This window comes from Temnothorax americanus, unplaced genomic scaffold (genome assembly GCF_048541705.1).
Source record: "Temnothorax americanus isolate GAGA-0224 unplaced genomic scaffold, ASM4854170v1 Scaffold50, whole genome shotgun sequence".
Classification (NCBI taxonomy): Eukaryota; Metazoa; Arthropoda; class Insecta; order Hymenoptera; family Formicidae; genus Temnothorax; species Temnothorax americanus.
In genome coordinates, this window is record NW_027509658.1 from 1005582 (window position 1) to 1025843 (window position 20262).

Sequence of the window (20262 nt, forward strand, 5' to 3'; positions counted from 1 at the left end):
AAAGAGCGAGTAATTTCTCTTTGAAAATCCTAATTTATTATTTCAGTGATATTCCATAATTTTTTAACAATATATAATTTGTATCGTATAAATTTTATCATACACGTGTCTACACAAAAGACACGAACTTAATAACAACTCACCCAAGAGTAGAATATAATACAAACATCTTTATAAAGAAGATTTTTATATAAATTACATGACAATTCCGCTTGCGTTGAAAGACCGAATAATGTCTTCGGTGTCTCGCTTTAAAGCTCGAAAAATTTTACATTTTGCGCATTTCGTAGAAATTTTAGAAACCTGCACATTTATACGTTGCACTTTGCAAGTACTTGCAGGCACTTGCAGCGAGTATTTATCGTATTATGCAATATTAAAATTTATGGTTATATTTGATAACTATTTGATCCGATTATTGTCTATCACTCACCATAAAGTTTATGTAAATTTATGTCAATTTATGTAAGGTTGCAGTTATATGACATTTCTTAAAAAGTTTTATAAAATTTATAATTTTTGCACTCGGTCCACGTTACAGATAGAGCATATCGGAATAGGCAATAATTTTAGAAGTCGTAAATTATTTATAATTAACGTCTACCTCCTGGACGCTCTTCTTATTCGTTGAAAATACAAGTATTCCTGGAACACAGAAATATAATTGTAAATAAATTTATTTATTTGTAAATTTATATATTATGTGCAATTTTCGGTTTTTGAACCGTTTTTTATTAGAGAAATCAGAGATTGATTGTCGGAGGTAAAGTTAAAAATTGATCACTCACTATCAAAAACGATGCGCCGAGGAGCAGGCTTTTCAATCTCACGTCTGTGTTTATCGGGAATGTGAGCAACAGGATGTAATCGACTGCCAAGTGATCCCACTGATGCATCAGTGATGCGATTTGACGCGATCCGTCCATCGATGTGACCTGAAAAGGAAGAAGATAAAGTTGTGCAGTATAAGCAAACAAGTAAAATATTCATATAATAAAACTATATAAATAAAATGTCGATAAGTAAAATAAATATAAAAGTATTAAATTTTAATTATTTTATACGCAGGGTGTCCCATTTTAAATAATGCATTTTAATATCTCTTCTGTAACTCCGTTATGGACAAAAATGTTTCAGACAAAAGTTGTTAAAATTAATTAGTAGAAAATAATGATACAATAAAAATTAGAGGTTTTCATTTGAAAAATTTAACTTGGGCCCTACTGGACCCAACACGCAGGACCCAAAATCTAATAAGATCATCATGTGGCTCCTTTCAAATCATGCAACTTTTGTTTCTATTAAATAAACTATTAACAATACGTGTAAAATTGATAAAACTAAAAAATACGAGCAAATAAAAATGACAATTATGATTTAACTCAAGTTGCACTTTCAGTCCCTTCAGTCCCGTCGTGTTTTATGCCATTCGCGATAATCCTAGCCAATTATTCGATTTATTTTTTTCATCCACGCGCCGCGGGTGATTCTATTCACCTGGAACTGCGCTTCCTTGTACATGCAACAGCCGCAAATGTTAGGTCCATATATGTTGCAGAGCGGCTCGTTCATTGCGTTATATACTGTGAAGCTCGGCCCTACCATGCTAAAGTTCTCCTCTACGCTGCCGATGAGATTCGCGCTTTCCACTGTGATTCTCTGCGGAAACATGAAAAATAAAAGGATCAAGCAGGGAGATAAAAACGTCCGTCACGTTTTATTTTGAGCCAATAAAGATCTGGCATGTCGATAATCGAAGATTAATCCTGCTGTTCCGCTAATTCTCGCTTTCGTGCAAGTTCCAGTTTAAATGCACTTTCATGTTTTAATACGGCTTTATTTATACATATATGTATATATTCCTTTTTTACAGAAGTTTCGAATCATCGAGGAGGCTTCAAAATGTATTAAACCGTTTTATGTTTCTCGCGGTAAATTTAAACATTATTATTTAATTAAAATATAATTGGTTCTTTTTTTCGCTATCAAAAATCCATTATTTTTATTGTACAATAGATGTATAATAAGATCGTCAAACATTAGTTAGTAAATTATAGGAATTATGACTAGAGAAAATTACTCCGTTTAATAAGAAAAATGGGTCATATTGACTCGGACGGAACAGCAAGAGTTAATAATTTAATTGAACACATTGTGCGCGGTTTGCGTTCAATTTATTGCAACAATATCCTTTGTGAAACATCAACTGCCGGGTCATCAAGGAACTATCGACGATTGCATTTTTTTTATCCTTTTTAAGGCGCGGCCGAAAGGAAATAAAATTTTAAAAGCTTCGAAATAATTTTTAAGGCAGGACCGCACGTTTAAATCATGTGAAATATCCTTCGTGTAAGAAAGAAGATTCATTTGCGATACGTCGACAATTAAGATGCCCACATACGCCCTGAATCGTGCTAAATCCGGCATATATAATTACAGAGAAATGTGTAATATCTATTTTAGTGCAGTTCGTCGCGTTGGCGTCGACTTGCCTGTCGAGAGCACGGCACGTGCATCCAGCTAGGATCCTTCCGGATGATGAAAGCGGTCTCGCCACATTGATCCAGTACGTTCAACACGAATCCTTTGTACCAGCCATAACATCGCGATTGCGTTTCCGACTTGGATTCTATGGCGAGAAATAGCGTTTCCGCGCGCGGCACTTTCACCCTGTACTGAGTGCTTCTATCCATTCTCCCGAGTACTGCCGAGTATTTCACGTAAAAGTCGTGTACATAAGTATATATATATATATATTTTTTTTTTATATATTCTTCTATATATAACGTAATTATCTTGTCTACTACATTACGTCATTTAATATTGATAAAATCTAAATAGAATTAAATTTCCTTGTAATTTATATTCTAATCTTCAATCTTGTAATAAACGAAATTAATACTAATAAAAATTAATTATTCATATAACTATTAATAATTATTTATTAGATAATATTACATATATATAAATATTTAAATAATAAATAACAGTAAATATGTAAATATATATTTATCTCAATAATAAGAAATATACATATATATTTAATATTATTTATTTTACTCTTAATTATATATATATATATATATATATATATATATATATCTGTTAAAAAATATATTAAATATTTAAATAATCTTCCTTCTTTCTCTCTATTTTTTTTTAGAGCGAAAAATTGGCGCATGGTGCGCTAAATACGTACGAGTACTCAAATCAATAACCTGCTGAATTTCCAATTGCTCGACGCCGTCCAAGAACTGCGTGCCAGAGATCGAGTTCAACTGCGCCCTGGGTGTCGAGATCCAGTCAAGGGTGCTGATGGGAATTGGCCTACGAGGGAATCGACTTTCGCCTTCTGTAAATGCAATGCGATAATTTGCGTGGACAATCAAAAGCTACTGCAAATCTTCGTGAGTGCGCGAGCACTCATCGTTATCGATTTCATTGCGTTACGCAATCAGTTATAAAGCCTGTATAATTATTTCTATTATGCATATAATTACTTAAAATAATAACTATAATAAATATACATATATGTATATCAATTTAATGTATATTTCTTAATATTTAATGTGTATAAATTAATTTAATATGTTGAATATTTTATACATTAAATTTAATTATATATATTATATATCAATTTAATAACTATACATATACTTGATTATATGTACCTATTATATGATTAGACGAAAATAGTTGTTATTTGTTTTTTAACCGTCGCGATTTTCGAATAAGATATTTGAAAAATTTTGCGTGAAAATAAAAGAAAATTACGCAAATACGTATGCTCGGAAACAGTTATAAAGAATATAATCGAAATAAATATGTTTTGCGTATTAAAAAACTATTTTAATAACAAACTAAATTTTTTCTCCGAAAACCACGAAAGTTAATAGTAAAACTGTTTTTGCTTTGACACTGCAATTGTATTACATAAAAGAAAAATAAAATATTTATATAACACATTGCGACTCATTTTGCTTTCCAAACTATTGTAATTCTCGTAACTCAATTTCCCATTTTTAAATGTTTGTTTAAAGTCTTACCTCTATACGACGCGAAAAGAAAAAAAGGGATAATTGTATATTTTATTGAAATCACACACACACATTGTGGACGTTAATGGCCAGTCGGCGTTTTATTCGCTAAAAAAATTATCTATTCACCTCCCGGTTGCATCGTGATGACGGTGCTGTTCGCGTGAATGATCGGCGCGTTCTCCTGCAGCTCCATCGTCTGCGTCGCCGCGCTTGACGTCGCCGTCGCTGGCGGACCTAAAAAAAAAAAAACAAAAAAAAAAAAACGTTTTACGACTGTTCTTGCGAAAGAGTCGCGCGCAAAAAAGAAACGTTTTTCGCGATAAATAAAAAAAATTAAAAAATGTAAAACGCGATATCTTTGCCTGATACCGATCGGCTGTGATGATTGCTGCTCGCCATTGTTCGCCGACATGTTGAGCTGCTGCGCGTAACTTCGCTCTGCCATCGGGTCCGCTTCCGTGTACCGCATCATAATTGCGAAGTGAAGATCTCGTTCCCGTCTCCGGCGACGAGCGGGAGATAAGGAACGATCAGAACGCGGAGAGAGATAGAGATAGAGAGAAAGTGATCGATCGATATCTCCACCTGCGACTTCTATTTCCGAAATTTGCCCGGCAAAATAAAGCGATCCGTTTCGAGAGGCGGTTGGCGAACCCGCGCTAACCACCGGTGGAAGACTGTCCGATCATTTGTACTTGAATTTCTATCTGCCTCGTTATCGCCCGATGAATTTATCATTTATCTATCGGTGCGGATAAGCGGTATCTTTAGCTCAGTTATCGATAACAAACGTTTGTAACAAAAGCGCTGACCTAAACCTAAACGTGAAGATGAATACGCGAAAAATGTAGAAACCGATTTTTCCTTTATCCTCGGCCTGCCACTCTCTGTCTTTCGATTCATATCATGTCAATCGCACGTAATATCTTATTTCGCAACTTATCAATTATGCAATTAGCCCTTAGCTGGCACTGTGAGGTAAACGCCCCAGCCTAGTTCAGCTCTAATGACCCCTTCTTATAATACGAAAATAGTACTAAAAAATGGAAGAGTTATAAATTTTTGAGTGAAAACAGTCATTTTTTCGTTTATTTTTACGTTCTCTAACTTTTTTCATACTTAATATTACATTTTATCAAAATAACCTATGACATCTGTTAAAACGACATTCGAATACTAAATACTTCGTCATCCGTGACCGTCATGTTAAATTAAATTGTTACAATCTATATCTCACACAGCACAGTATATATTATAATTTATGTGTATAAAACCTTTGCGATTTTTATGTTCTATTACTCAAACTGTAAAATACTTTGTTTAGTTGCTGAAGATGGTCTGAATAGGGACCGAAACGTACGTTTAATTCTAAAGAAGAATAAATATAATTTTCGCACAGTCAGCAATCGGCTCTTAATTAGCCCGGTTCCTTTTACGTGTGGACATCCAACAGAGTCTTATATTTCCAACTAAATAAGATGTAAGTGATGAGCATGTTGTCGTTGAGCGTTTTCGCCAAGATATTTTGGCAATGAAAAAGAGATAACAGCAAAAATAAAGTTTTCTCAGCAAACAATTTGACTCACTATTAGGAATATCTTTGATTTACGTAATGCTTTTTATACATGGTCTTAGTTTTACGCGATCTCATTTTACGCGGTCAGTAAAAATATTTTTCTATGGTATATTTCTTTCTGAAATAAAAATGTCAAATATTTCTAGTGATGAAAATAGTAATTTCGAATTAAAAAAGTTGACTGCTTTGAAGTACAGTATTGATAACAACGAATAAAATTTAAATTTGTTTTTCTGAACTTTTATTATTACTGTTTTTGTGCAAATATGTGGAATAAATATTTTTATAACATACACGGGTTTTTCTTGTACGCATTTTTTTTTGTACTGGCAGATTCTCAATCGCGTAAAACAAACTACGCGAATATTCCGCGTAAATCGAGGGACAAGTGTAAACACATTATATTTTTCAAATTTAAACGATATATTATAACTGTATTGCAATTGCAAATGCGGGTGATCTTCGTATTATTCTTGTGAATAAAAAGTTCTCATGAGCTGTCGAAGAATTATGCACTGGCAGACACCGCATTCCGATGATCGGGCAATTCCGCGACGATGATCAATACTTCCTGAATGAAATTCCGAAAACGCCTTTCTCCGCTCACTTGACCTTTCGCAGATGGTAAATTAATTAACGAGTACGCAACCCCCCTCTCTCTCTCTCTCTCTCTCTCTCTCTCTGATAATTAATTTTGTAAAACGAGTCATAGTTCCATTTGCGTTGCGTTTTTAATACCTGCAGATTTCACGCAATGCAAGGCATATTATAGTTCCGCAAAAATATGCGTTTACAGAAATATATTTAAGAATATTTTTTTATATATTTTTGGTAATATTTTTCACATCCTTAACAGTTCGTTAGGATAAAACTCTTTAGAAAATTTAAGGTTATGCTTGAAGAAAGTCGCACAAGTCGATGTCTAATATGGCTGGTATTCATAGTCGGTTTTTATATTTAAGACCATGTTAAGTACAATCTTAAGATGTCATTAACCAATCACAGAGCCGTATTAGCATCTTAAGATATTACTTAAGACGGTCTTGAAATAAGATCTGATTAGAATACCGGCCTAAGCCTCAAGGGCGTCACATGTTCGTATCGCGTTCCATTTAATGCGGCGGCCTATTGCGTCGGGCATTTTTAGTGTATTACTGGACTTTAGTTGGGTTACTTTCTCGCGTTTATAGTCGAGTAGTCCGTTTTTAAAAGAGTGTCGTCGAAATACATATTAGCCCAGTAGAATGACTCGAAATTTGTCGATTTAGAGGAAATAATATACTGAGTGGGCTGAAACTTTGTAAACAGGCTTGTTTTAAGGGTACTATTTAACATATTAAAAGTCCTCTGTACACATGTAGACGCTACGTTGCGGGCAGGGGAGGGTCCAAAAGGTCCAAAAGGTCCAAAAAACCAGTTTTTCGCAAATAACTCGGAAAATATCAACTTTACGAAAATTTATGTAAATATAAAAATTGTTGCTTACAAAATTCGGCACAATTTTGTTTTTTATTCAAGTCTGTACGACCAAATGGAGCAGAGATAGAATTGTTTTTAAACACCGGTAGTTTTGCCTCGATTCGAGAGTCCATTTTAGAGATATTAGCGAAAAATGCGCGACGCGCGTACGCGTTTTCGTTGCGTCGCAAAACTATCGGTGTTTAAAAAAATTCTATTTCTGCTCCATTTGGTCGTACAGACTTAAATAAAAAATAAAATTGTGCGGAATTTTGTAAGCTACAATTTTTATATCTACATAAATTTCCGTAAAATTGATATTTTCCGAGTTATTTGCGAAAAACTGGTTTTTTAGACCTTTTGGACCCTTCTTTGCCCGCAACGTAGCATCTACACATGGGGACTTTTAATATGTTAAATTCAGTTAAATAGTACCCTAAAACAAGCCTGTTTACAAAGTTTCAGCCCACTCAGTATATTATTTCCTCCAAATTTTGTCATTTTACTGGGCTATATCGCTTATCTCGAACACACGTGTTTGTCCAAAATAAGTTATTGTCACCATCAAGTGCAAATTCTGTTTGTCCGCCCTTCCTTAATATTCCTGACGTCGCTGAGGTTTCTGATGGTGTTATACTATAGATAACCTCTCCGCTTTAAACCAACATCTTATAAACAGCTTATATTTTTTTTCTTATTATTCTTATGCTAAATTCTCTTGTCGGAAGTCTTTATATTGCAGCGTTAAATATAAGAAAGCCTTATTAATATCTGCATTTGCAGATAATTATATTTTGTGATATTTCCTGCGCAGAGTACACGGAGATTGAGATACGAAGCATATATATTATATAGAGCAAGTACAAATCAAAAACTTTCTTACTAGTTTCATTTCTTATTCTTTCATTGTTATGTACACATTTAATTGCCAGGGAAAATCTTATAATTATTCTTCTGCAGTTTGAAAAAATCTTTCTGTTTTACTTTAAATTTAACTAACTTGAATTACTTTTTTTGATTTCAAATTATATATAGTACTAGCCTTATATTGCATTATAATAATATTTTGTATATAAACTATTACTAGTATTGTAAATAAAAATGCGTAATTGCAAAAAAATTGAAATAAAAAAAATGAACTCTAAATTAATTAAATTTGTGTATTTATTAATTACATATATAAACCAGTTCTTTAATATATCTACATATTCCAATAATCACAGTTGTTCTAAAAAACATGGAGTTGTCCATTTTCAAAAGCAGTTAAGTTCATCTTTTTTATAAAGAAGACGAAAGTTAGATAAAATACAATAGAAATTGATAATATATAAGTGTTAAAATTAAGAAACCGATAATATCAGTTAAGTAATAGATGATATTAACACGCTAACATTCTCATGTTGTATTATTTTCCAACTAATTTTTTGTTTTTTTTTTGTAAAAAAGATGAATATAATTTAGCTGTTTTGGAAAATAAAAATTTATATGGTCATAAAATAGGGGTAAACAATACAGTTGTTGGCCATTCTACAATGATTGGCCATATCTTAAAAAATTAAAGATTATAAAGAAATACTATTAAAATGTTTAAAAGTGTTTCTCTTAAAAGTGTATTAAATATTTTGTATTTATAATAAAAAACATTTTAATAGTATTTCTTTTATAATCCTTAATTTTTTAAGATGTGGCCAATCACTGTAGAGTGGCCAACAATTTATTTTATGGCCTATTTATTTTATGTGCTATATAAATATATAGAATGATCTATAAAACATTCTGTGAAATATGCTATGCACATTTATAAAACATTTTATTAAAATGCTTATAGAATATTCTATAATTATGCATACAATATTATATAGAATATTCGATAGATTATTCTACTTACCTATATTAAAAAAACATTTGAAGTGTAGTGCCATTCGAATATATTATAAAGATACTGTAAATATATAAGACTGACTTATAGAATATTCGAAATATCCTTGAAGATTTTTCATAGAACGTTCATAGAAATGTTTAGTGCTATCTGAGTTAAAATGTATGTAAAAAATGTACGCCGGATATCAAAGCACGTGGAAAAAAACACGACACAACAAAAGCAAAGACGAATGGTTTCGCGTTAGTGCAACTCCTAACTGCAAACATTCAAGGATCAAAACAACATCGCGCTACAATTTTTCTTCGTAGTTTTTCGTTTTAGGGGATCTCGAGGACTCGAAACGCTCGGGGCATCCCGAGTAATCCCCTCGGTATTTATTTCATCGACAATTGCGATCGTGCGTCGATCAATCTCCTTTACCTCTAATCGCGATTTCGATCTTTCGCGCGGTCCTCAAAGCATCGAAGACCTTAAAAAGAAAATAGCGATCCGCTAAAATAATCCTTTAAATACCGAAGGCAACGCAACGTACGTCCGATTAGAATTCTGCTTTTTGCAATTTTTCCTGCAGCGGAAGAAACTTTGCGAGTCTCACAAAAATCAATCGAATGATCTCTCTGTTCGCGCCTCGAAGGGTCGGCAAACGTTCCTCGGGTCATCGCAGTTCGGGAAAACTCGCGAGAAGGGATCGTAGAATTTTCATCCGGGGTCGGTGTGTTTTCTCTTACCCCTTGCGTCCCGCCTGCGCGCCACTTTACTTGTTGCTACCGCTGACGATGCTGTTGCTGCCGTCGCCGCCGCTGCCGGCAGCGATAAATTCCATGCGCGTTTCTATCGATCCACCCATCCACCCTTCGTCGGCCTATATAAAAGCCGCCGCCATTGGTGGTCCTCCTGATTGTGAGAGAAGAGCAGGTCGGGATTCCATGCACATCCGGGGAACACCGTCGTCGACAACGTTACGGCGTACTGAGATAAAAAAAAAAATAAAGAGAGAAAAAGCAGGGAACGCTGGTCGCTAACCCGTTTATCCTGAGGGGGTGGTCACGCGGATGAGAGATTAAATTAATCAGGTACGTCCTGTATACCGCGCACTCCGCGCACCCCGCGCACAATTAAAGGCATCCCCGTCGCGTCGTATTAATCCGTTTGAATTCCGTCAAGTAAGTCGTCGTTGAATTTCGTCGTTGATTACGTTCCAACTGTGTTTCCACGTTTTCGCAATTCGGTCTGCGTCGATTCGCAGTTCGTTCCGTTGCGTTTCCCGATTGCGACGTACGTTTCGTATTTCATGACAGTCCGTTGAGTCTCTAATTTAATTTTATATAATCTTAATTATAATTATATAATCTAAATTATTCAGTTTTCTTTAATTATAAATTTCACCTGCGGACACGTAGCCGCTCAGGTAGCAGATGAGTGACGTCAAATGATGTATTAGTAACGTCTTAATGACGTCTTTAACGTCAATAAAACGTCATTAAGACGTCTTTAGACGTCATCCTGCTACCTGGGCGCGTGCGAATCGATCCCGTCGACCGTGGTCTCTACGACTTGCGATCTCCCGACCTCGCTGACCCCGGAGCGTTCGTTCCCAGAGAATTTACGAAATTTGTCATAAGTAACACTCATAACGCATCAACAAGCGACAGGTTGTTGTTCGTCGATTGCGAAATATACGTGGACAAATATGCGCAGCCCCGATGAACACGCGAGCGAAATTTTGCGCTCGACGACGGTACCATCTGGTAATTTGATCCCCCTTAGTAACAATAGTAACTGACCTCTCGCTTGTCTAAACACGACACTAGAGTTTCGTTAACGTCGGCACTTGAATCGAGAAGATCGTTTCTACGCGAATTTGAGAAACTTATATACATGCGTTTTACGATTTACACATGTAATCTGCGAGTTTTACATTAGAATATAAGAGAAAAAGGAATTGCGCAATGTAATTTGTATTTATGTGCCCTCTTTATCACTTTATTGTCATTTAGCTTATTCCGCTTAATTTTACTCTGACTTTTAATTAAAACATGAAAAATCTGTTTCTACTTTACGATTTCTGTCCTTTACACTTTACTTTTTTTTATCTGTTACTTTCTGTTTAATTCCTCCCTCTTCCTTCCTCTTTATTTTACTTTTAAATTCAATGAATTTTAATATTAAGTTCGATGAGTTTTTCCAATGAATATCGGAATGGATTTGATATGAAGGGCTATCAGCCTGGGCATCTTTTCTTGATGTTACGTCGTAGATTTCCTCGATACGTCTTCATTCGTGCGAAGGACTTCGTTACCCTATTAACAAAATCGATATTAGCTTAGTACAGTATGCAAAATAGACGTGGTCAATATATCTATATATATTTATTACGATGTAGAATACAGTGCACGTCTGACGATTAAGGCGCCGAGCGCAGAACCAGCAGAATCGAATCGAGGAGCTTGTCTTTCCAAATCGGTTTAAAATAAATTACCGTTGAAAAAAATAAAAATTACAATAATATGATATTATCGTTCATAAAAATGATATAAAATTATTATAACAATTTTCGTTAAAGAAAAAAATTAAAAATTTATTTTTTTTCTCATTATTCATTATAAGTATGCATAGATTAATATGACACTTACAAAAAAAAAATATCGATTATAGTACAGAGAAAATAAACTTGTCAATTTTTCTAAAATTTTTTATGTCTATATATATAATTTACATTAAATCCATATTTGTTTATACATAATCGATATGTTTTATTTATATTATATTAAATTAATCTGTGTATAATTGTTATTGCTTCCGCAACAGTATTTCTTCACAGTCAACAGATTTGTTTCATCAATTTTTTTTTCAATCTGTAATTCTTTACACAATCAATCAAATTGTAATTTTTACTTTTTATTTATATTTAAACATTATATTAATCTGTGTATATCTCCTATTTGTATATATTGGATGGATAATAAAAAAAAAAGATAATTAGTGTTTCCAGTTACTTTTTCAACTTTCTTTGCGCGATATTGCATGCAATTATACTTTTCTACTGATTAGTTTGAGCACAAATGGCATCGCCACGGTGGATACTGCCGCTGCTGATCTTGGGAACCAGCGCAATCACGCTGATTTCCGCGGCTCGACAATTCCACGACGAGCTTCTCAGGAGCCCCAAAAACGTGCGGAAGCAGAGATCCCTGGACATGGCGGATTCACCAGAGTATTACAACGACCTGCACTCGTTCAAGTATCACGGCGGCGACACCGACCGCAAGTTCGATCGTGACTTCGACGAGGACGACGAGGAGATCGAGTTCCTGCCTAACGGTAAGATTTTTTCGAGAGAACGTTCATTTTTAGACTCTGAGAAAAGAGCGAAGAAGAATGAACTTTTATGATATATGTTTTATGTTTTTCGTATTACATTTTTATGTATCGTATTATTTTAGACTTTTGTATCATGTATCGTATTGGATCCTTGTATTACTAATTGTCAATTACTTTTATCGCGGTTTCAGACAATGGTCAACTGGAAACGGTGGGGGAGGGTCTCCAGGGCTTGAATAATAAGCTACTCGAAAGGGCACTACTCGATTATTTGGAGACTCTACCCGAGCAGGTAAATCCCTCGATTTATCACTCAAGATAGATAGTCATTCCATTTTAATCAAGGTTAATTCCTAAGATTAAATCCCAATTTGATCTTAATTTTACTTGACTAGCAAAAACATTTCGGTTGCTCTCGATAGCACAGAAAACCACATAAACGGAAAATTCGAAAAGACAAAGATTAGTAATACGCATATAATAATTTCTTTATTTAAATGTTTATAATTTTCAAATATTATAGATATAATTAATATAATTAATGTAATAATATATATTAATTATATTATAATTATATATTTATATTAAATAACATATATATCATAATAGTTTTTCATTCAAATTGTAGTAAAATTATTTATTTTAAAAGAAGATAAAAATGATCAAAAAACTCCGTCGAAAAAAGAGGGAGAGTTTCAACATTTTGTTGATCGTAATATTTGTTTCTTCCAATCGTATAAAATTGTATAAAAATCAATAGCAGAGACATTTTAAACAGTCAAGCGAGATGCGCCACAGAGATCCTCGATAAATAACGTTGAGCATCACGATGATAATTGCTTGCAGGAAGAACCGGTGCAGGCCTCGATCTTTCGCGAGCGCGAGCGAAGTGGTAGCCGCAAACGGGGTGGCGCCGGCGATCGACTGAATCTGGACAACGAAGATCTGACGAGGTTGTTCATGGAGGAACTGCAGGACGGTTTTCCGTACGGTGCGCTCGTGGAGGTGGACGACGACTATCTAACCGCTTTACAATCAATTTACGACAGTTACAGAGCTGGTAGAGGGAACAAAGTATACGAGTAAGTTCGATGGTCATTCCCTTCGACTTCGACCCATTAAAGGTCACATCTATAATGTAACGAGCTTTATAATTATATCGATTTATAACGAGCTTATAATTGTTATATCGAGATTTATAAGTTTCAAGACATTAGATATCTTAGGAAGCTATTGAAAAAATTAGTACATAATTTAATGATTATCGGAACGCAGCATTAGTATTTATTTAGTGTTTACATTGTATGTGTTGGACTCTGATGGTTTTTTCCCACAAGCGCGGGAGTTATGATCGTTTCGGTACATCTTTTAGCCTTAATTTCCAATGAATTGTAACTGTTCTTGATCAAAACAGATAAAAATTAAAGTTCTTTGAAAATGCCATAAGATAGCATGATCAGATCAATTTCGACAAAAAGTGGACTTTGATCGTTCTTCCCCTGTATCCTTCATTCGTATTCTAACCATAATTTTTGTTCCGAAAATGAGGTACAAGAACGATTAATGGTTTGGAAAAGGGATTTAATGTTCAACGTAATGTTTGCTCGATAGAACGGCAGGACCAATGTCTTGGGGCGAGCTACTTAGCAAAGATTCATTGAGCGAGATGAAGGACGGCAATGACGAGGAGTTCGTGGATCGCGATCAGGATCAGGGCATCCTGTACTTGCCGGCGGAACGTAGGAATGTAAACGGCCGATTTCCTATCGGCCGCGAGTTCGGTAGCTATCGCAAGCTGACTAAGCGCTATCCGGTCGCTAAGAGAAGCCCCAGGCCGACCCAAACCAGATCAAAGACTACGGATCCTAAGGTAACGCGACAAATAACAGAACACGATCGTGCCGCTGCTTGCAGCTAATTGCTCTGTCTACTATCAATCAGTTTTTGATTTTGTTGTGAAATTACACGTTCGTGGAGTCGAACGTCAACGTAGTGGAACATGGTGGCAACGTTGTGTAAAACATTCCTCTCCTTCTCTATTTCAAGGTTGCTCAAGACCTAGGAGCCCTATTCGGCACGCAATTCACGAATTCACACAATCACACTCATAAATCTGATCATGAACACGAACACGATCATGATCACGATCACGAACGTAAGCAAGAATCTGATCAGAATCACGAACACAAGTACGAATCCAATCAGAATCACGAACACAAGCACGAATCCAATCAGAATCACGATCACGAACACGAGCACGATCATGAGGGCAAGACGGAAACGCCGTCGAAAGTGACGCCGTCCCCGAAGGGCCAAAAAGAAAACGCTACGAAGACAGCCAAATCGAAATTCCTTCAGGTGAGGAAGAAGAGCGTCGACTGGTCGCAATATTTCGGCATTGATCGGAGGAAGAAGAAGACGACCTTCACGGCCGGACAGGGCACGCAGAATCAGGACGACGAGTGGATGCTGCAGCGTTACTACGAGGTATGTCCGTAATTATTAAAATTCTTTTGTCGAGTGCATCGCACAATGATGGCAATAAACGTGGAAAAAAATATTTATATATGTACATCTTTATATTTATAATATAGTTTATAGATTATGTATAATATTTGTAATAGTTAATGGTATAGTTCAACAATAGCTTGATTTTATTCGCTAAATAAACAAGTAAGAACCTTTGTCCTTCGTTGGCAGAATATGGCCGAAAATTTAAAGCCAAAGGAAAACGAGAATGAGCGGAAGGATAAACTCGAGCAGATGGATACAAAATTGAAATATATTAAGGACTTGATTATCGATGAAGCTATGAGGTACGCTGCTTCAGAGGATAAAGTGGATCTGCAGAAGGTAATTTTTCTACTTGCATTTTCACAAATTATTACATCAATTTTATTTGAATTATAAAATATAATAAATTTAATATTATAAATAAATTTGTTAATACTATAAATCAAATTATCAAAAAATCTAATTTTTTCAAACCATTCAATTTTTTATTACTATTTTATGATTAAGATATAAAAAAAAATAAAACGTAATTATATACTTTATGTAAAACAAGTAAGAAATATTTAGAGAAAATACAATTAGTAAGATTGATAAATAATAATAAGAATTTATTTAAAAAAAATCTGTACAAATGTTTAACAGGTGAAGGATAAGTTAATGTCGCGAATGGCAGCGGCATATACCTTGCAGAAGATGCAAAAAGCGCTGAACGATCTTCGAAACAATGTTGCGGCTCATAAGCAGACACAGAGAACGCAAAAGGAAGCACAGCAAAATTCTACGTCTAATTTTCGCGAAAACAATAATCCGAACACTAATAGCGTTACCGGCAGTAAAGCCGACGAGAAACGGAGCGATATTAATAACAATATAGAGGAAAGCGAGTGTGAGTATTTTATTATATCCGCAAAGAAATTATAGAAATTATAAGAAAGATTATACAAACTATGCAGAATATCCCACAATTAGTGAGCCAGTATTTATTGAACTTTTTCTTAATAAAAACGCGTATTGCGCGTTTCTTAGTTATTAATTTTTTAACTCTAAGCTTTTCCGAAGAAAAATTCTTTTTAATTTAATATTTTTATAGTTCATATTTATCTTTATAATTAATTTGATTGCACAATAACTTTATCTAATATGTAATTATGTAAATATGTAAATTTTTAACTTTTCTATAATTTGGAAATTATATAGTTTTGTTTTATAATTTTATAAACATATCAAAATTGAATAAAAAATAACATTGTTCTCAGAGTTTACTTTCATTTAGCTTTCGAAGCTTTTTAATTTTAATCATACACAATTCAGAATTTATCGATCTCTCATTTTTAAGTCCAAAGAATCTGCAGGCAAGAGATGGCTCGATAAATCTGGAATAATCTGTGCAAATCTAATGAATCGAATTAAATAATAGCTAATACAAATTATATGAGACAATTGTTTGTATCATACAGCCATCGAGGAGCCTAGAAGTTGTCCGGAATTAGAAGCCATCGAGTGGCGATGCCGAACTGTGGATAACTTAGCCGGCGACACAGCTCGAATGCTCTACGTGCCCTGTGTGAAATTGCAGATCTGCAAAGCTTGCGTAAGTTCATATACAAACTTCTATCTTTATGTTATAGAGATTTTTAGATAATTCGGAGATTACGGATAAATCAATCTAATGTCGCACGTGAAGACATAAAAATGTCCTCTACATTTCTAAATCCAAAAATTTTGGAATATTATTCAATGCAATATATAGGAATATCAATCTTCTAATCGTCAGAATTTTCAAAGCTCAATTTCATGAAAAATTAAATTCCATCCTAACAATATCTCTTACTAAATTAAAATACTTAGGCGTCAATATTAAAGTATTAAATATATTCTTAATAAATACACCTAACGCGCTCCAACACTCTATACTATAGTCTCAGGATTTACAGGCTTATTTTTTAAGTTTGAATTCTTAAGTCTCACTTCGTGGGAATTTTTTTCCCCATGCATTCTTCGGGAAAGCTACAACAAATCGTTTTGTACCAGGCGCAGAACGAAGAGGGGCTGTTACCCTGTCTCGCCAACTACGCCCTGGTGGCCGGCAAGGTGTGCGACGCGTTGGAGTCCAGGAACGGGCAGTCGCGGATGGCGGCGGCGGTGCGCGAGGGCGAAAGGCAGTCCTGCGCGAACGCCGCGTTGCTGCTGTCGCAGTTGCAGCCACCCGGGGCGGCGACCGCGCAGTGCCGCGCGCGGAACTCATGTCTGCGGCTGTATCAGGCGCGATACGAGCACCGCTTCCGCACGTCGCCGGCGTACGAGGGCAGTTCCGGACGTCGCATCCATCACGAAGGAGCCCTCGACGCGCTGCAGCAAACCATGTCCGAACGATAAGGATCAGGCGAGCGAGAGGAAGCTCCGGTTCGGCCGCGCGATACGGTTGAACCGCCAGTTATCCGGACGTCCAGGTATCGCCAAGTACCGAGCGATCTCGCCCCCCCTCCCCCTGACGATCGACATCCGACTGAACGCGGAACGAGGATTTTTAATTTACGCCGAAACTGTTTTGCTGTTGTAGTTATATTTGTTATTTTGTTTAATACCCCCTAGGCCTAACGTTTTCTTTTACTATATAGAAGTCTCGTCCGGATAACCGGCGGTTTACTGTATTAAAGAATCTTCCGTCGTAATAAAGCATGAATCAAGATTAGTCCTCGCTGGATACCATACGTTTCTTTAAGCTTCTCGGATCTCATACAGAAAAGAGTTAAAAAAGAAATTTATGAGTCGATTGTCTATGTGATTATTTTAGTCACAGAGACCCCTGCGTGTGGTACCAGCTGAGGATTAACGAGAAGCTGCGGCACACGAAAAGTCATTCCCGAATCGAAATAAAATGGATTAGAATAGTCACCAAAAACCGTGTAAATTTTTTTTTAATACCGGGAAAAAGTAGCAGTAGCTAGTAGTATGGAGAAAAGAAGATAAAGTCCATTTACCAATGTAGATTAACTTTAATCTCGGCTTAACTTTCTTTTTATCTTTTTCTAGTTTTAAGAATTAGATATGTTTTCACATAATAAAGAATTTTTAAAAGTGTAATAAGTCCGTACGTATATCATAGATTAAAAATTCTTTATGTGAAAACACATCTAATTCTTAGAACTAGAAAAAGAAAAAAAAGTAAGTTAAACCGAGATTATAAAGTTTATTTACATTGGTAGAAATGGACATTAGTTTGCAAACGTAGAGTCTCCGTTTCCTTTCGGTTCGAGAACAGGTTTCAAAAATATCGGTGGTACTCGACGTGAAACAGCATTTTTCGCACACGACGCATATATGAATTCCTCGTCAGCGCGAGATTTCAAAAAATCCTGAATTTAAAAATTAAAAAAAAGGAAGATGATGTCTAATTAGCGAAATGTTTTGCGTTTTATCTGTTTAAAAGAAGCTTGTAAACCCTGGATCTAAAAGGAGAGTAGATAATACCTCTAATTAAGAGAATAAGATGTTCTATCTGTATTTGCGAGGTGTGCTATATATTCGTCTGGACGGGTTTACGAAACATCCTCCCTTTCCCTCGATCCTCCTACATTGAACTGAACAACGATTAACGAGTTTACAGAGACAATAAATAAATGATATCCCCGACAGATTTATTTGCACGATGACTCGTAATGAGGAAGCAAACTTTGCGAATGTTTGCCATCCCCGAAAGGGATACTGCAAAATTTCATCAAAACGTATGTAGAGTTTGGACGAACGCCTCGCAAATGAAAGTCGAGAGGAGATCCAACGACGTAAAAATATATGTGTAAATTATTGTGTTAAGTATCCTAAAAAGAGAAAAAAAATTATTGTCGCGAGCGCATATGTGTCTCCCCCCTAGCGCATTAATTCTTCGCGCTCGCGGCAATCAAAAGATTACATTAGACGCGATTTATTCGTGTTTATAATTTCTCGCACGCGGTAGTTACACGCGGAATTGCCGGTTTAACGCGTTTTTCGCCGAGAGAAAACGTAACGAGAAAAAAAAATAAAGATAGAGAGAAAAAGAGAGAGAGAGAGAAAGGGAAGAAAGAGAAAGGATACATGACGCAGCTTCTAAAGAGTCTGTCTCTTCGCAAATCTATATCTATTATTACTGTCTATTATATATATCAAATGTTTACGTTACACGGCGTTATACGGATACGCATGTCGATGGTGTCTAGTCGATGTGTCAGTCCTATATTCGAAATATAATAAATATATTTCAACATAAACGCGTATCGTTTTTACGGCTCAACGTCCCATCTCAGCACGCACCTTGTATAATTTTTGCGACACATACCTGGACGACCTGGACGTTGTCGCGCGATTCGACAATGTCGCCATTACGGCCGAAGGGGTCCACGGGCACGGAAACGTCCTGCAACATTTCCAGGATCTCCAAACATTGCGGCCGGTAGAGTCTCAGCAATTCCAATTGCAGCTTCGCGCAATCAACTGCGACGATTAAGCACGACGGTTGTTTATTTTTTCAGAATTAAATTAGATAAATCGAAGATCGAGAATATCCTTAGAGTTTATACTCACTCCGCAGCCTCGACACCTGTTCGAGTATGATTTTCAGTTGCATCTGCGCCTCGTTGGTCTGGCCGATCATCTCCTCGAACGAATTTTTCGACATGACGGCTGATCGAGTTAATTGGACCCTGATTGGAATCAGCAACTCACTCGTAATGCCAGTAACGAAGGAAAGTAGAGAGCCCGAAGGAAATGGCTACAGTTAGAGCGGGTTTCGCGGAACGCAGTGAACTTGCCGTTGCCGCCAACAGTGCCGCCAACGCAGACACGTTCAGATTGCTGGCACGTGATTCAACTCTGCCACGGCGGCGGTTGTCTCGTCACGTTTGAAAACTTGACAGAATTCAAATTAAATCAAATCGTTCGTTTTTGTCGAGACCTCAGCTTCGCGCGGCTTTTAATAGTCATTTATACATTTGTTAGAAAATAACTAATCTTCTTATATCCGCTCACAATTCGGAAAATTTTTTTAAATGGCAAGAAATTTTGCATAGGATCATTTTTTTTGAAGAACTGGGTGCACGTTAGTGCAATAAGTTAGAGTGAGACAATTGAGTATATTTTATTTCACTCTAATTTATTGCACTAATGCGCACTAATGCGCAGTTCAGGATGAAGTTCTTCGAAAAAGAACAGATAGAGAAAAGAAACAAAGAATCTATATCTTGTATTTAAGATCGTGTTAAATAAGTGCACACGACTTCGAGATGTTATACACTCGTTTCGCTGAGATATAATGCATTCAAACTATAATATTCACAGCACGATGAGGGTGCAACTGATATTATTTCTAGATGACAATTCAATCCGGCTGCGAGCGAAGAAGTCGCAAATCTGCGTCACAATCGATCATTAGTTCAAGGTTCAAGGTTCAAGGTTCAAAAGGTTCAACGCCTCGTCGATGACGGTCTCGCGCCGTC

The 20262-nt window shown here is 35.9% G+C and overlaps 3 protein-coding genes across 5 annotated transcripts; 1 reads left to right on the forward strand and 2 right to left on the reverse strand.

Moving 5' to 3' along the window:
* Window positions 1-504: 504 nt before the first annotated feature.
* Window positions 505-9823, reverse strand: LOC143904301 (phospholipid scramblase 1). 3 transcript variants are annotated; one of them, XM_077418866.1, is made up of 7 exons: window positions 9685-9823; window positions 4167-4274; window positions 3200-3352; window positions 2493-2704; window positions 1498-1659; window positions 789-935; window positions 505-645 (listed from the first exon to the last, which is right to left on the reverse strand). In XM_077418866.1, the coding sequence occupies exons 2-7, from the start codon at window positions 4231-4233 to the stop codon at window positions 601-603; spliced, it is 786 nt and encodes a 261-aa protein (XP_077274992.1). In that variant the 5' UTR covers window positions 4234-4274; window positions 9685-9823; the 3' UTR covers window positions 505-600. The 3 variants fall into 3 exon arrangements, with proteins under 3 accessions (XP_077274992.1, XP_077274991.1, XP_077274990.1); XM_077418865.1 differs by lacking the exon at window positions 9685-9823 and adding an exon at window positions 4410-6911; XM_077418864.1 differs by lacking the exon at window positions 9685-9823 and having other exon boundaries at window positions 4167-6914.
* A 45-nt stretch (window positions 9824-9868) lies between these two features.
* LOC143904296 (uncharacterized) lies at window positions 9869-19038 on the forward strand. The gene is made up of 10 exons (XM_077418857.1): window positions 9869-10029; window positions 12008-12277; window positions 12469-12569; window positions 13124-13359; window positions 13889-14147; window positions 14324-14764; window positions 14978-15130; window positions 15434-15677; window positions 16249-16382; window positions 16823-19038. Exons 2-10 carry the CDS (start codon window positions 12019-12021, stop codon window positions 17165-17167), a joined length of 2172 nt encoding a protein of 723 aa, XP_077274983.1. The 5' UTR covers window positions 9869-10029; window positions 12008-12018; the 3' UTR covers window positions 17168-19038.
* Window positions 11151-20096, reverse strand: LOC143904308 (uncharacterized). Its single transcript, XM_077418877.1, has 3 exons — window positions 19352-20096; window positions 19107-19261; window positions 11151-11256 (listed from the first exon to the last, which is right to left on the reverse strand). The coding sequence occupies exons 1-3, from the start codon at window positions 19443-19445 to the stop codon at window positions 11203-11205; spliced, it is 303 nt and encodes a 100-aa protein (XP_077275003.1). The 5' UTR covers window positions 19446-20096; the 3' UTR covers window positions 11151-11202.
* Window positions 20097-20262: the final 166 nt, after the last annotated feature.

Coding starts and splice junctions, on each gene's coding strand:
- LOC143904301 (XM_077418864.1), bottom strand. CDS start 4,512: ATGATGCGGTACACGGAAGCGGACCCGATGGCAGAGCGAAGTTACGCG. Junction 3,353..4,166: donor CATCACGATGCAACCGGGAG/GTGAATAGATAA, acceptor TTGCATTTACAG/AAGGCGAAAGTCGATTCCCT. Junction 2,705..3,199: donor GGTTATTGATTTGAGTACTC/GTACGTATTTAG, acceptor AATACTCGGCAG/TACTCGGGAGAATGGATAGA.
- LOC143904296 (XM_077418857.1), top strand. CDS start 12,019: ATGGCATCGCCACGGTGGATACTGCCGCTGCTGATCTTGGGAACCAGC. Junction 12,278..12,468: donor GATCGAGTTCCTGCCTAACG/GTAAGATTTTTT, acceptor TCGCGGTTTCAG/ACAATGGTCAACTGGAAACG. Junction 14,148..14,323: donor CAAAGACTACGGATCCTAAG/GTAACGCGACAA, acceptor CTCTATTTCAAG/GTTGCTCAAGACCTAGGAGC.
- LOC143904308 (XM_077418877.1), bottom strand. CDS start 19,445: ATGTCGAAAAATTCGTTCGAGGAGATGATCGGCCAGACCAACGAGGCG. Junction 19,262..19,351: donor ACAGGTGTCGAGGCTGCGGA/GTGAGTATAAAC, acceptor TAATCGTCGCAG/TTGATTGCGCGAAGCTGCAA. Junction 11,257..19,106: donor ACAACGTCCAGGTCGTCCAG/GTATGTGTCGCA, acceptor TTTTGTTAATAG/GGTAACGAAGTCCTTCGCAC.